This window comes from Eulemur rufifrons, chromosome 18 (genome assembly GCF_041146395.1).
Source record: "Eulemur rufifrons isolate Redbay chromosome 18, OSU_ERuf_1, whole genome shotgun sequence".
NCBI lineage: Eukaryota > Metazoa > Chordata > Mammalia > Primates > Lemuridae > Eulemur > Eulemur rufifrons.
This window is the reverse complement of record NC_091000.1, coordinates 66,554,553-66,570,028: the sequence shown is the minus strand read 5'-3', so window position 1 is coordinate 66,570,028 and position 15,476 is coordinate 66,554,553. Positions and strand designations below refer to the sequence as shown.

Here is a 15,476-nt window from a genome sequence, read left to right as displayed (position 1 = left end):
TGCAGCTCCCGAGAGTGGACTGTTTGGAAGGTAACAGATTTAGAATGTACTAAGAGCTTCGTTAGTCTCACAGGTGCACAAGACTTCATCCTGAAATCAAAAGGTGTGTTGCCACAGAGAGTGGCTGCACATCTCATCCATTTTGAATGCACCGTCACAACAAATCTGCACTCAGGAGCTGAGCTTTAGCGAGGATGGGACGGGCGCGGGCCAGATGCTCCTGCTCGCTGTCCTGACCGTGGGGCTGCAGGGAGGGGTGAGCAGCTCGGTGGTGGCGTGACCCTGCCACAGCTATTCCAGCACCTGTAATATTTGTGTGAGCCTGTTCCAAACCTTGACACATAAATACCGAACCCACTTAACGCTGTACAGAAAGGGAAACAAGAGATCACTCTGACAGGGTCTGGGTCCCTTGTAAGTGCCCCAGAAGTTAAGGAAGTTATTTAATACGTTCTTTTTACATTTGGAATGAATGTGTTTCCAGGAATACAAGCACATAAACAATACCTTTATTACCTGTAACATACGCAGAGCAGAGGGTCCCCAAACTAGCTAACCATGAAAAACACAGGGAAAGCTTTAAAAATACACAAAAACTGCGGTGCCTCACCTGCTGAGTCAGACGCCAGCAGACTCCGGCCTGCGTGGAGTCACCTGGGGGTGGTGGCAGACTGTGGCCTCTCCTTCACAAGGTGCGGGGAGGTGCGTGAGAGCCTGCGTTTCCAGCAAGCTCCCAGGTGGGGCTCATGCTGTGATGCTGTCTGGGTGTGTGTCCACATAGCTGTCACCTGTGTTGCTGCAGCGGGCCCAGGTATAAACCCCTGGTGAACCCTGTACCCCTGCACTACTCCCCACCATGCCCCGACTCTCGCTGGTGCTCGAACTTGCCTTCACAAAGGGCGCTCTCGGCTCAGGGCTGGACGCTCCCCAGGGGTCCCCCAGAGCAGCAGCAGGAAATGAACATGCTTTCACTGCCATGGGTTTATCTGGTGTGAAAGGCTTAGGGAGACAAGCCTATTTATTGTCAAGGACCAAGACACAAAGTCCGGAAACGCACTACACGGTGGCGCTGAGCTACGGAGGGGGCGGGAGGGGAGAGGCGCAGCGATATGCGGCATTGTTCCGAGTGCGCCGCCCCTCACTCCAGCACCGAACCGAGGGCAGACGGCCGTCCTCTCGGTGAGGCTGCAACAAAATGGAAACGTGACTCAGTCTGTCGGCTCCCACAGGGAGGCAGAGCTGGAGGCTCCCAAGCACAGAATGGATGCTGAAGGTGGTCCCCGGCTGCCGCTGGTGGCAGGTCCCCGGCTCCTAGGTCTTGGGCTTCTTTTGATTCTCAATGATAAGCTTGTTAGTCGAATACAGTTGGCCAATGTGGACCTGAAGGTGAAGAAAAGACACAGGTCAAGAACTGTGGGACTCAGTGCGCTGCGAAAGGTCAGAAAGCGTTTCCAGCATTTACAATACGAATGTCTGCATCACAGGGCTGCACCCTTCTGGAAACTGCACTGTGGGGCTACGCTGCTCACCAGGTTTGCCTTGGCTAGTTCCTCGCACCGTCCAACTCGCACCGTCCTCACTGTGAGAAGTCACAGATCTGCACACCACTCCTCTCTGCAAGGCAAGGTGGCCGCGGCCTGGAGTCTGGGGCTGCCCGGCGGTCCGCCACCCCCAGGCTCCCTGGGCACGGCTGGAGGCAGAGCCGGGGGACGTGTGCACGGCGCCTCCTCACCTAGCAGGGCTTCCTTCCTTTAGAACTGCTTCTTCCACAAGGAGAGGCTTTCAGCAGCCTGTAGAAACGGGTTTGTCCACGCGGGGGTAGGAAAGGCGTTGTACTACGGCCAATGCAGACACTATTCCTCCACCTGGCCTGGGGGCGCTGAGGCCAGTAGTCTGTGTTCACACCCCAGCCTCCCGTTTTTCCCGCCCCCCTCTTTCTCAGGTGTTCTTGTTAGTTAAGTGTCTCTGTTAGTGCCCACATGTTCCTGTGCCCAGGTGGAGGCTGGAGCCATGATCTGGGGATACAGTAGATCTTTTCTCTAGAACACAGGGTCTCCGTCATAGTTTTTCTCTAAAAGCATTTCCTGAGTGATACTTTTTCAGGAACCAGTAGAACTGGAGCAGAAAGGGCTGGGCATTAGAAACTCTGTCTGGATTTCAGAGTAGTTGGCCCTATCTATAGGTAATTTGGGGTGAGTAACTGCTCTTTAAGTAAATGAGGGAAAACTCCCAGAGGCTAGAGCCGCCACCTAGAGTGGCCACGACTCAGAATCCAGACCCTCCTGTGGTTCTCCCTCCCTCTCCACAGGGTATTCCGAAGGCGGGCCCAGGACGAGGGGGGCCACGCCACTCTAAGGCCCGTGTTGAGGGGCGGTGCCCTTCCCCCGCCGCCCACCGAGTCTCGGTCCCCCCTCGCTGTTTGCTCGCCCTCCCGCACTTGCGCAGAGGCACAGGAGGGTCTGCCCGCGCGGGTCCCCGAGGGCTGGTAAGTGCGGTGGAGATGCCAGAAAAAAGCGGCAGAGAGAGAGCAGCCGAGTCACCTGAGACGAAGGCAAAAGCGGACAGTGGAGATTTGCGGGGATGGGGTGACCGTGCAGGTACTTTGAACTACAAGTGAATCGCTTAATTAAAAAGACCCCGGCGGTGGGGGAGGGGAAGGAGCGCTTTAGCACCATCCCTAACAAAAGTCAACGCGAAGCGCCTTTGCTGTGCCTTCAGCCTCCCCTTCCTCTCGTTGTGCTAGAGGATGCTGATGCAAGCGCGGGGCGGGCCTGGGGTGCTGCGCTCCCCGCAAGCGCAAGCGGGTAGGCCCGCGAGGCTGGTAGCGAGGCGGGAACCACCCCCGCCTCCGAGGGCTGGGTTCTGCGGGGCTGCGCCGCGGTGAGCGGAGCACGCGGACTTGGGCCCCCTCCTCGACAGTGTGAAACGGCTGCCAGGCGAGCTGAAGCCCACGTCCCTGCTACGGAGAAGAGGAAGGTCAGCAACTTTCTCCCCACTGACTCGCATAGGGGTTCACTGCCGTGTATCAACCTCAGCACACGTGTGGACTCCTCTCAAATGGCATTCAGAGAAGAAAGGCTCAAATACCGATGATCTTTTAAAAAAAATCATCATTTTGGCAGTGCTGTCCCTATAATTCAACTGGGTTAAGTACAAATGATCTTACATAACAGCTCCAATGGTTTAGTTACCTGGGAGCTTGTTTTATATTTAGTTGATCTTGGAGGGTTCATCAGGAACCCTTCTTAGAAGTGTCTACAATCACACGTTCCCTGAGTGCTTGACTGAGTTTACCATCACTTTTTCAAGGCTCTGGTGGTGGGCAGAAATTACGAGATGGCATAAGGAAGAAATATTTAATAGAGTTGTTCAAAAAGGAATAGGCCGCCTTGAGAAGCTGTAAATTCTGTCCCTGTATAAAGTGAGGATGGAGAAAGAATTTATATGCCAGATAGAGTTGAATCAGATGGGCTCCCCTTCTGACTCTCAGCTTCTGTGGCTAAAGGCGCTGTCCACGTCCCTGGGATCCCCCTGGGACACCGCTAATACCAGCTGTGTGGTCTCTGGGTGGCCCAGCGTTGATCCATGTGTCCTACTTCTGATGTGCCAGAAGGCAAGGTGGCACTCCGGGAAGACCCTGGGCTGGGAGACGGCAGACCTGGGCTGTAGCCCTGGCTCTGCCACTGGCCGTGCTGGGGACTCTCCACATCCTCCCTCTGGTCTCAGTGTCCTCGTCTATCAAATGAGACGTCTAGACACTACTAGGTAATCTTTATGGTCCCTTGCTGCGCAGCAGTCTTTGGGCCTTCAACAAAGTTGGCAGATGTCAAGAGAAGATGTATGAGGTTCTTGAGCCAGTGTGACACCCACGTGGTGTGAGGTTCCTCAGCCAAGTGTGGCACCTGGTGTGAGAATCCTTGGAGCAGGTGGTGGCCATCTAGCCAAGGAACAGCTGTTGCAGACACGGAGGGGAGAACAAATTTGCTGCAGCAACTGGAGGTGTGACTGGATTCCTGCCCCTTCCTTCCAACCACCTCCTGCCCACAGGCCAGCAGCCCAGGCAGCAGGTTAGCGAGGCCTGCCCTTGCCGTAGCCCCTCCGGATCACCTGTGTGGTCTGTGCATGTGGCCTGTGTGAGCTCACATGCTCAAGTTCATGTCTACCTCCCCTTCTCCATCCTTCGCACTGCTCTGGGAGCCCCTCAAAGTCCTAGCAGACAACAGTGCTCAGCAGTGAGGAGTGAGGGAGAGAGGGAATCTGAGCCCAAGGCACTAAGTAAGCGGCTCTGCGGCAAAGACGGACCCACAGGGCAGGGCTGGGCTCTTCCTTACAAGTGCAAGGCTGGTCATCTGCAGCATACAACGAACTGGTGTTTGTTGACTGAAAGACCCAGCAGATGCTGGAGGAGCCCTGGAAGGACACCCCAGCCATCCGGCAGACAAGCGGTGAGTACCTCCTCCTGTCCCAGGCACTGTGTGTGGGTGAGACTTTCAGGTGTGATTCCTGCCCGCAGGAATCTCTGAGTCCAGGAGGAGAGATGGACAAGAAATGAGATAGATAAGTGCCTAGGATTTGGAATGTGCTAGCAAAGAGGGCGGCATACAGGACTGTAGGAATCTAGAAGACAGGAGGGAGTCAGGGAAGACTTCTCAGAGGAGATGGCCCTGGGGATAGGAGGTCAGCGCCCGAGGCTGGAGCTGGGGGAGGGAGAGGCACACTCCAGAGAGAGGGAAGGACACCGGCCAAGGCAGTGGGTGTGCGCTCCTGGTGTGTTTGGACTTAGAGGCTGTCAAGGACAGAGATGGGCTGGGCATGGATGCAGAAGTGTGGGGGTCAGGGGTAAAGGCAGAGAAGAGGTGGGCTAGGGCCAGAACGCAGATGCCAAACTCACTCTGGGGGAAATGGAGATCCCTTAAAATGTTAAAAATAGAGGACTGACTGACTCTGATCTGTGGTTAAAAAAGATCATCTTATCTCAGTGTCAAGGCAAGTGGAAGAGTGGAGAGGCTGTAGCCAGGGGACCCAGTGAAGGGCGCAGTAAGAGTGTTAGTGAGAGATGATTCTGGCTTAACGGAGGAGGTGGCAGAAGGTCTAGAGGGAGAGGGCCAGGGAAATACGGGGCGTGCAGGGGGTAGGGGTGAACCATTGCAAGATCAAGGCTGACGTGTGTAGATGCTCTAAGAATCTCTGCCTTCATTTTTGTGGGGAGGCCTGAAGCCCAGAGAAGTCAATCTATGCAGGACCTGAATCCCACATCTTCTGATCTCTGTCCAGTGCTTTTTCTAAAATGCTGCTTTTCTATCTACACTTTCCCAACCAATGCTGATTTCTTTATAACACAAATTATACATCACGGTAGCACGGTTGCAGTTATTGCAAAAACTGTGAGCCTATAGTATCCAAATTTGAGATAACCACATGAGATCACTGTGGCCTGCCCAGTATCCATCTCTCTATTTCCTTACTGGGGCCAATGTGTATGTCTCTGTCCAGCTGCCTTTGCAGCCAGAGGAGGCCAGTGAGGTTTCTGCTGGTATCATGGGCAGAGCATCTGGGAAAGTTCTTTAAAGGGGGCTGCCTCCACTCAGGGGCACTCCACTGCCCTCCCCCCCCCCTTTGTCTCCTTGCTGCCTGGAATATAACTGGATGGCTGGAACCTCAGCAGCCATCTATCACTGTGAGGGAGGTTTGATATGGGAGCTACACACTAAGGGTGGGGGACAGAAAGGAGGTGTCTGGGTTCTTGATGAGCCGCCATGGAGCCACCACACCAGCCCTGGACACCTTACTGCCCTGGACACCTTACTGCCAGCTTTCTTTTATGTGAAAGAAAAATAAACATCTGTCTTTTTAAAGCCACTGTTATTTGGGTTTCTTGTTACATACAGCTAAACCAACTCCTAACTGACTTGAATGCACAGTGTGCATTTTACTTTTTATTTGTATAACACAATGTGAATTTTAGCGTGAGATCATATGACTAAGAAAAAAAGGTCAGTGCAGAGAAGGAGGTGATCTATGTCCTGTGATAAGTGAAAACAATCCTATCATCTGGGGAAGTGCCATTAACAGATAGCATGGATGTTTCCAAAGTTTAAAGAAACTACGCAGGAACTTTATGAAGATACTGTTCTTTTTCTCTCTAAATATTTTATTATATTAGGGTATGTGGTTATTAATATTTTGGTAGTTTTCTATCTAGTCTGTTAATTCACATATAGATTTAAAATGTATGTGTGTGTATACAAACACACAATATTTAACTTTGGAATCATATCATAACTTGCTATTTCTAATAAACTTCATATTTTGATCCTTATGCCATTAATTGTTCTTTTAAGTGATATTTTTAATAACAGCACAACATTCCATTGCAAAGATAATCTGTTGCCATATAGTGAACATTTAGATTGTTTTCACTTAATGGTAGGATTATCATTCTTATATATAAAAATTTTATTGCATCTCTGACTTTTTTGCTTATGAAAGGTTTCTATTCGGTGATGTATGCACTGAAGGCCTTGACTTCACTGCAAGGCAGGGTAGCTAAACTGCACTTGTACTCCATGAATATGTACATATAAAAAAAATGTTTCCAGAAGTGGAATTTTTGGGTACATAGATATGAATATTTTCATGGTTCCTGATGGATCTTGCAAAACTCTTTTCTAGAAGACTTGTTTGTCCAACTGACACTCCCCCCAGGTGGCCTGTTTGAAGGCTTCAGCAGCACATTTATCATGCCACAGAGCAAACATGTTTCTCACACAGACGTCCCCGTGCGAAAGCTGTGTGTGCTAAAGGCCATATCCTCTACGCTCTGGCCAGAACCAGAACACGGGATCCTCCTGTCATGCGGCTCTCTGCTGTGTTTCTGACAAAAGCCCCCATTACGACAGTCAGCGTCATATCTGTTTCTCAAAGTCCTCCAATCTAGAGGATGGAACCTCTGGGGGAGAGGCTCTCTTGCAAGACATGCAGTTGTGAGGTGGGTGGCCTAGTCCCCATCGGCCCCGTGTAAAAGACTCCAAAGGAAATCCACATAGTGAAGAACTAGGGGACAATCTGAAGAGCCAAGTTTTAGGCAAGTTGAAATCAAAACAAAGAAAATTATAGTCCACTTTGAGAAAGTATGAATCAGATCTTAATAATGTTAATGGTGTCACAAGAACATAAAGATGCTCGTCTTCCTCTCTGTCTGGGACTCTTTGACGTGTACAGTCCTTCCTCTGTTGGCCGCCCACCCTATGTGCCATCATACTTGGGGTCTTCCAAGTTCTCCCTCCTGGGGCACCCACTGCACGTGTTGGGGCCACCTACATGACCCCACGTGGCCCCTGTACTATAAGTGAGCCTATCTCAGGTCTCCTACCAGAGTGCCAGTGACAGGGGAGGAGGCGAGAGGAGGAGACCATGTCAGTTGACTTAGCTGCCTTCAGAGCGTAGTTCAGGACAGAGCCAGGCACACAAGATGCTCACTAAGTAAGCACTTGGTAACGAAAAATATCAGTGTCCTGTACTCCATGGTTACAAGGCTCTAGGCCCACTAACCCTACAACCCAGATCAGTAAGTGATTCCAGAGTGCTTAGGTTGTGCCTGCTGGTGGAAATAGGAGACTGATGAAGGTGAGTCAATAAAAGTAGTGAGAGAACCATTTACTGCAACAAGATTGTTCACTGACTTTTGAGCAACATCAAATGATTTAAATTTGGCCCAGCAGAGGGCTGAAGGCCATAATCCAGGGCTATAAGGGATTAACTCAGAGCAATTACAGAAGAGGTAAGGGAAATATTCAGTTCACACAGGGAGGAAATATTAAAAAGTTATCTCAACGAGGGCCATAGAGTTGAGGCAATAAATGTTTGTGTAACAGTTCTGTTACATTTATTTGGGCTATAAAATGTGCCAGCACACAACAGGAGGCCGGCCGGGATCGATGCTGCTGTGCTAATGGCAGAGCCTGCTGCTCCCGCGCCGCGGGTGAAAGGCTCTGGTCAATGGACGTGAGCAAGTGCAATTAACAGCTTCAATTTACGGGCCCTCCAGAATCCCAAATTGACCTATACAGCCACATCAGACTATTACTGCGCATAAATTGGTCATTAAAGCTGATCACACTTTTATTCTATAAAGTTTAGGAGCTGGCATTAGAGTCTATTAGAAAAATACACAGATTACTCAACTGCAAGTAGATGGGATGACTGGATGGCCCAGAAACACTTATGAGCTCTGAGACTCATTAGACAAATAACCTGTTGGGAGGAGGAAGCAGGATCCAAGAAAATATAATTGGGTACCGTGCTCCAGGTCTTCACTGCCTGCTCCGCTGAAGCAACGCACAGTCACCTGTGCAACACTTCTCCATCTGACTGAGGGACTGAGGGTCCCAAGGGCTGGGCTCAGGCACCAGGGGAGTGGGCGGTGGGGAGGTTGGAGCGAGGAATGGACCCAGACTGGGGCTGGGGTCCTAATCCTGCCTCTGCCACGTCCTGTCCATTTCACAGGGCCGCCATGAGAATGAAATGAGGTGTCAAACATCAAGAAGATTTACCAGCCACCCCAGCTGCTTCCTGGGGCTCAAATACATGAAATGTCTCAATGCTGTTGGGAGGATTAAATAAGCACAATGCTAGGCACATGACAAGGGCCCATTAAATGTTACTTACATGTACAGCATTGTTCATGGCCTATCTCTTTCAAGATGGACATCATGGGGTCCCAGACCCTGACCTCAATGATCTCAAGGGCCCCTCGCCCTCTAGCTGCAATTGCCTATGATTCTGTAATAGTTGAATCCCCACTGTGTTGAGATGGCATCAGCAACACCTGAACCCACCGCCTGGTTTTGAATGTGAGCTTTCTGGGCAGGACTTGGGGACTGACCGCTGAGTCAGTTCTTTCCTCACATCTGTGCCAGGGGCATGGCTTCCTGCCCAGGTAGGGCCCACGATGCTTCGAGCTGGGCAGAGCATCTGGTGTGAGAAGGAGGTGCCCGGGCCCTGGAAAGTGACGAGAGAGATGTGGACATCTGGCTTTGCTGGTGAAGCCAGGGGATAGACTCTCATTGCTCTCTTTCCTCTCAGAGGCTGGGGACCCACTGGGGACAGTGCTAAATCTTGCCTCTGGTATCATAATGATGGTACTATTACTATTAATGATGAAAATGCTGTCACTAGTAAAAAATGATGATGATGATGATGAAAGTAACTGTGACATTTAATAAGCATTTACCTTGTACCAGGCACTATTCTAAGTGTTTAATTAATTTAATTAAAGTATTTCTTTTAACCTCATAATAACTTTATGGGGAAGGTATCATCATTATCATCAATTTATAGGCTTTTACAGGCAAACTCTATCTGCCCTGCTTTGCTTTCATTTCCATTTTTGGAAGGTGTGTACTTGCTCTGCTGGGCATGCTCTACCATTTCACGTGTCAGAAGCCAGCATCCCAGCGAATCACACTGAAAACATAATGGGAAAAGACAATAGCAACAGTCACAGCAACAAAAAACACACATAGACATAACCTTAGTGAGAAACATGTGTGATCTTTAGGAAGAAACTAGAAAACTTAGAAATTTATTATAAAACAAATTTTAATGAAATGAGAGATATACCATGTTCATGAAAAGATAGAACCATATAAAAATTCCGATTTTTGCAAGTTCATTTACATTTAACACAATGATAATAAAAATCTCAGTACGATTTTTAAAAATACTTGACAAAATGACTTTAAGGTTTATTTGAATAAAAAGTCAAGAAAGAAAATTGTGAAAAGGAAAATCTTAAAGCATTTTTGAGATACAATTAAAATAGTATGACACTGGCCCAAGGAGAGAGAAGTTAACCGAATAGAAGAGTAACAAACCAGACCCTGATATGCAGAAGTAGTTAATACACAAAGTCACAGTCCTGGGGACTTGGGGCTTAGTGGCAAAGGGCTGCTGTAACTAGAACATTTCTTTGAAGTCTCCTTTTGATCTCCATATAAGTGGTGTATTCTGATCTATAACATATTTGTGCTTATTTTACTATAAAAATATTTTCCCCACTGGGCACAGTGGAACATGCATGTAGTCCCAGCTACTCCAGAGGCTGAGATGGGAGGAATGCTTGAGCCCAGGAGTTTGGGGATGTGTTGTGCTGTAACTGTGCCTGTGAGCAGATACTACACTCCAGCCGGAGCAACACAGTGAGACCGTCTCCAAAAAAAAAAGTTTTCCCTAAGTTGACAAGTAACACTGATGCTCCGAGAAGATGCACCATATTTAGCCTGTGCCTTTGAGTACCTTCTGATACACCTAGTTTCAGAAGCATACTTTTAAGATATTGCACTTTCCTAAGAGAGCTACACTTCACAGGAGCTTGGAAAGGCAAACAAAACAAAACAAACAAACAAAAAACCCCCTAAAACCCAAAACAAACCTCCCCAAAGCCCCCAGCCGTTGAGCCGCCAATACAATACAAATACATCTTTGATAGTAGAATTTCAGTTTTGGGCCTCCTGCCAGATGGCCTGGGCCCAGCTACCTGCTCCTGTTCACCTGCTCCACAAACGTGAGCACAACCCCGGTGTCCCTCCTTGGCTTACGACAAGGCCAGACAGCCTTTCATGCTGTCTCCAACTCATGCAGCAATTCTTTCTGGTGAGATCCCAGCATGAAGAGTCACTACCACAGCCTTGTCATAGTCAAGTCACAAGATATAAAAGCTTATTTGTCAAGTAGCCCATTTTATTATGCTTTATATACTTCCTACTACTTTTTTAAAGCAGCAAACTGAAATGGGGATGCATGAATTTATATATAATTTTTTCAGTCTTTTCTGTGTAGCAATAAGAGGTATTATAAAACCCAAACTTATGAATACGGATCACATCATGTTCCTCTAAAAATAGCTCTCAGTCCACATGACCTTTCTTCTTTCTAGAATCCAGCACCTGGATTTCTAAAATGTTTACGTGTAACAGCATAACATTACTAGTTTTAATTTTTCCAACATTTTATGCAACAGAAGACTGCCTCTCTGAAAATTCAGTCACCAGCTAAATCCACTAACAGAGGAAGAAGGCAATTTCAAAGAAGCCAGAGATGAATCTTTTTGCGCCCCTTCTCCCCATACACACTCCATCTCCAAGTCTTGAATTTTAGATACTGGATATGCTCGAAGTGGAGGGAGGTGGTGGGGAGTCAGCCTCATATTTCCTCCGTGTTGTTGCTGGCAGAGTGAAGAGCAGTCACATCCCTTCCCTCTATCCCCTGCCCCTGTTAATAATTAATGTGTTTCATCCTTGCTTGTTGGGACAAGAGAGAAACCAGGTGCCAGAGTGTGTACTCTCGCCAGCATGACTGCACGTCCGGGCTCCACCTACCGCCCGGGTGATACTGACAGAGCCCTCTCACTCCCCATCGTCCTGGTTTGAACGATGAATTGCACGGCTGCTCTAACCCTCATCCACGGTTGTCAGTGTTCTGGGACAGCCCGCTGTCTTTCTGGATGTCTCACGTTCAGTTAAAAAAAATAAGCCCACCGCGTGCTGGCCTCTTTCTTTTGCATTCCAGGCCATGATAGTAAAGGAAATAAAACCATTTTAATGGATCTGAGAGAGCCCCAAGTTGTGGGCAGCCGGCAGCAGTTCCCATTCCAACAAGCCTTCTGTTTCCTCCGCAGGAACGAGTCCTTCCCGAATGGATACACATGTTAAGGCAGAGGTTCCTAACGAGGTCTGGACACCAGAACCACAGGGTCTGCTTTTCAGGACATGTGTGGCCCAGGCCCCACCTGTGGCATTTCTCACTAGGGAGGTCATGTGGGGGGTGGTCTGGGCATGACATTGCTCCCTTGCTTCTGATTGGCACCCCTGAACAAGAAGACGTGCTCATCTAAGGGGATTCAGCTGAGTACTTACTAGTTTTTTTACCCCAATGGTTGAATATTTTTCTAAATGAAAACAACAGGGTGGCTGTTTTCCTACCAGGTGCACTTTAGGTACAGTCCTTCAGAAGGCAGGGCCATGGACTACAAAACCAGGGTGGGGAGGGAGGTGTCCTGGCACGTGATGGCGTCGCTGTAAGATGCCATCACCTGCTGCAGAGGGCAGAGACTACCTTTCTCGCTCCCACACACGCGCCTGTTCTTCAGCGCTGCTGGGTGCTGAGGATGATTTCTGTCTGCTGGTCTGGACCCCTGCTCGGGAGATAGTTATGGAACAGGAGGCAGCCACTTGTTCTCCCATCAGACTCACACACCTGCCCTCCCCCACGTCTGATGGTCAGGGCAGAGCTGGCCACGTGGGGACAACAGACACAAACAGCACCAGCCACTGGAGTCCCCTGGAGCTGGCGTTGAAGCATTGTGCAACCCAGGGTCCCTGAGATGAAAGCACTCAAACAGCAAACACACTGTGTTGCGTGTTAGCACCGCCGTAAGAGTCACCAGGACCTTCTTGGAACTGGGCAGAGCTCAGGACCCAAACGTCACAACAGAGTAAAACCTGGCATTTCCCTGGGATGGTGACAAGAGCCCAGGCAAACCGCCAGAGATAATGTCCCATCAGAGGTCATGCTCCTGTACTCAGGGAGAGACTGAAGCTCGGCTGCACGTCTGTCCCTGAACTCAGCGCTTCTAGTCACAAAAACCACAGCAGCCAGCCAGGATCTGGCCCCGCTATAATTAGCTACGAGGTGGCGCAAGTGCTTAGGCTGGTCCTTCCTGGGAGTATGAGCAATTCCTTGATGGGATGTTCACCACCTGCTCCGGAGAATATCTCTGACAACTTTCTGGGACAATCAGCCTACCTCTTGCTATTTTATCCCTTTAGGGACACCTTTTTTCAAGGTCAACTTGAACCAGTTCTGAATTTAATATTTGCTTTAAATGAATGTAACTGAGAAGGCAAGCTCAGCAAAAGCCTTCGAGACAAAGGCAGAGCTGAGCTGGCTCACCCGCCACCTCACATGATTCGGTTCTGGAGACGCGAGCACCGACTGCATTTCATTGGGTTTGCTCTGTCGCTTTCAGCAGATAACGACTGACAGCACCCTGTTTGGGTGGACCCAGAGCACGATCACCCACACTGCTCTGTGTGATTCTACAAGTCCCTGACTTCGTGGGCTTCCAGATTTGGGGATAGCATTATTTCAGATGTAGTCACTGTAAGAGATTCACAGTTTCTAGAGCAATGAACACAGCCAAACCCAAGGCAAGGTTACAGCACCAAAGTGGCACTCGACACTGAAAAGAACTTCCAGAGCAGGAACTAGAAGTCATCTTTGTATTTTTTTTTTTTTTTAATTCAGGCTTTACTGAATTACGTACTGATTTACTGGCTTCTTTTAAAAACTGTCCAGGGTGAGTTTGATGTTTTTGGTCTTAAGTCACCGGTGATGAACAAGGTTCCCTGACAGGGAGTGCCCCTCCCTGGCTGTGCTCACTCCGGCTGTAGATCCAGTGCTTTCCAGCAGTTTCTCTCCAGCAGGCCCACACCCAGCTGTTCCTGACCGAATGCACAGTTGGTGGCTGCTGCCCTCTGTCTGCTCTCACGGGCTGACACTGGGCTCATGCAAGAAACGGCAGAAACAGACCAGAAAGCAGAGCTCCTGCAGTTGCCCGCGCCTCGCTCATTTTCTCTCAGCGGCCGGAGCGTCCTTCCACGGCAGGACGCAAAGACCTACTCCCTCCTTCCCAACAGCTGTGTGTGTTCCTTTGCACACATCCCCACAGGGAGCTGCTACGTGACACCTGGGGACTCTAAAACACATGGTTGGCAACACCTCACTCTGCCAGGGCTTGGGAGCCTTCTGGGAACAGTAGCACACCCCAAAGAAGATGGGGTCACACATATGCCGACACATCTGATTAACTGGGCTACCTTCTGTCTTCCCTACCCAGAAGCCACCAACATGGTCACTGAGACAAAAAACCATCAGGAGCCAAAGTGCCCGGCAGGGGCAGTGGGCTCGACCCAGCCCAGGGCGCACCTCCTCATCCCACCCCAGCCTCAAGAGACCCTAGCTCTGCTCCTGGGAGCCTTCAGGAAGAGCTGGTCATGCAGAGTGGAAGGTAATTCCCTTCAGGTGGGCGGGCGGGGAGGGGGTGGGGGACAGAGAGTGGGGCACTACAGTTGATGGATAGTGCCTCTGGTTCCGTGTCTCACCCCTGCATACCCCACTCCTGAGCACTTCTGCAAATGGCAGGCTCTAGGAGACATTTAAGTATATGCTGCAAGCACTTCTGGGGGATTCTCAGCAGTGTCTGGGGGCAGGGACCTCTGGCCAGGGTATAGGGCAAAACTGACACTCAGCAGGTACGTGCCAGAATTGTTAAAAGCTTAACTACATCCACACTGTTGCTAAACAGCTGCTCCCCTGGGCCCCTTCTCCCTCCTTTGGGGTGCCTGGGAGGCCCCAGCACGAGGCTCTGGCACGGCCAGCTTTCACTCTGGTTGGTCAGTGCCTGTGCCCCACGGGTGGTTCACCATTTGGAGAGTCACCTGTGGGGTGGGGACTTTGGAGAACGAGCTTGGGCTGTTACTGAAAAGGCGCCCACAGCCTGCAGTGAGGGGCTGCTGATTATAATGCCCACGGTTGCGTGTTTCTTTCTAATGTTCTGCGGGGAGATGCAAAGACAGAACAGAATGGTCTCCATTTTGCTCTGGGGACTTACTCTGGACGAAGGAGAAAGAGAACCCCAGAAGCAGGAACCTGAAATGACCCCGTGTCCTTGGCTCTCATGGGGCCATGGGAGGCGCAGGGAAGTGTTCTCTCTTAGCAAGCTTACCTCCCGGGACCCGGGGCTGTCTCAGGATGTGGGAATTCACTGTCTGCTCCACAGACTTCATGCTGTCCCTGAAGCCCAGCTACTGGACGTGCCTTCCAATCAAATGCCCAGGAAGAAAAGAATCAATACCCAAAGGGCTCTCAGACCCCAAACACACACGTCAACCTCAGCAGCGGCGCGTTTCTTCTTTCATTCTGCTGATGTGTCCCCCGCTGTGCTCCACAGTGTGACTGACAACACAGGCTTTGGAGACTTGCCACAAAGTGCCTGCTGCCCTTCCAGGATGAAGTACCAAGTCCCTATGCAACCTGTAGAGGGAATTGGTGTTCAAGAAGCCAACTGCAGCTCCCCGAGGAGGGAGAGAACTGGGCCTGGGAGCCACAAGCCCATGGAGGCTGCACACGCCCTGCCAGTGCTCGGCAGTGGCCAGGGACATGTGGCTCTCCTGCCCCAGGTCCTGTTTCCACTTGCCCAGAGCAGGACAGGCTGCAGCGAGGGCGGCACAGCGTGGTGCATAAGCCAGACCAGCTGGATGTCGGGGACCCAGGGCAGGTGGTCCAGGCCCAGCCTCCACCCCTTCCACAGCAGTGGCCCCCCAGCTTCCTCAGGAAGGAGGGGAGTCTAGAGCAGTCTAGGGCAGCTCCCTGTGCCAGCCGCAGTGGACGGCCACGGTGGGAGAGGCAACTTGCCA

The 15,476-nt window shown here is 50.4% G+C and overlaps 1 protein-coding gene across 1 annotated transcript in view; it reads right to left on the bottom strand.

Moving 5' to 3' along the window:
* Positions 1 to 949: 949 nt before the first annotated feature.
* The window catches only part of LYRM4 (LYR motif containing 4), a 150,249-nt gene continuing 135,722 nt past the window's right edge, over positions 950 to 15,476 (bottom strand). The window contains exon 3 of the mRNA XM_069493318.1: positions 950 to 1,380. Within this exon, the coding sequence (XP_069349419.1) occupies positions 1,312 to 1,380 (69 nt within the window). The 3' untranslated portion in view covers positions 950 to 1,311. The remainder of the gene's footprint in view (positions 1,381 to 15,476) is intronic.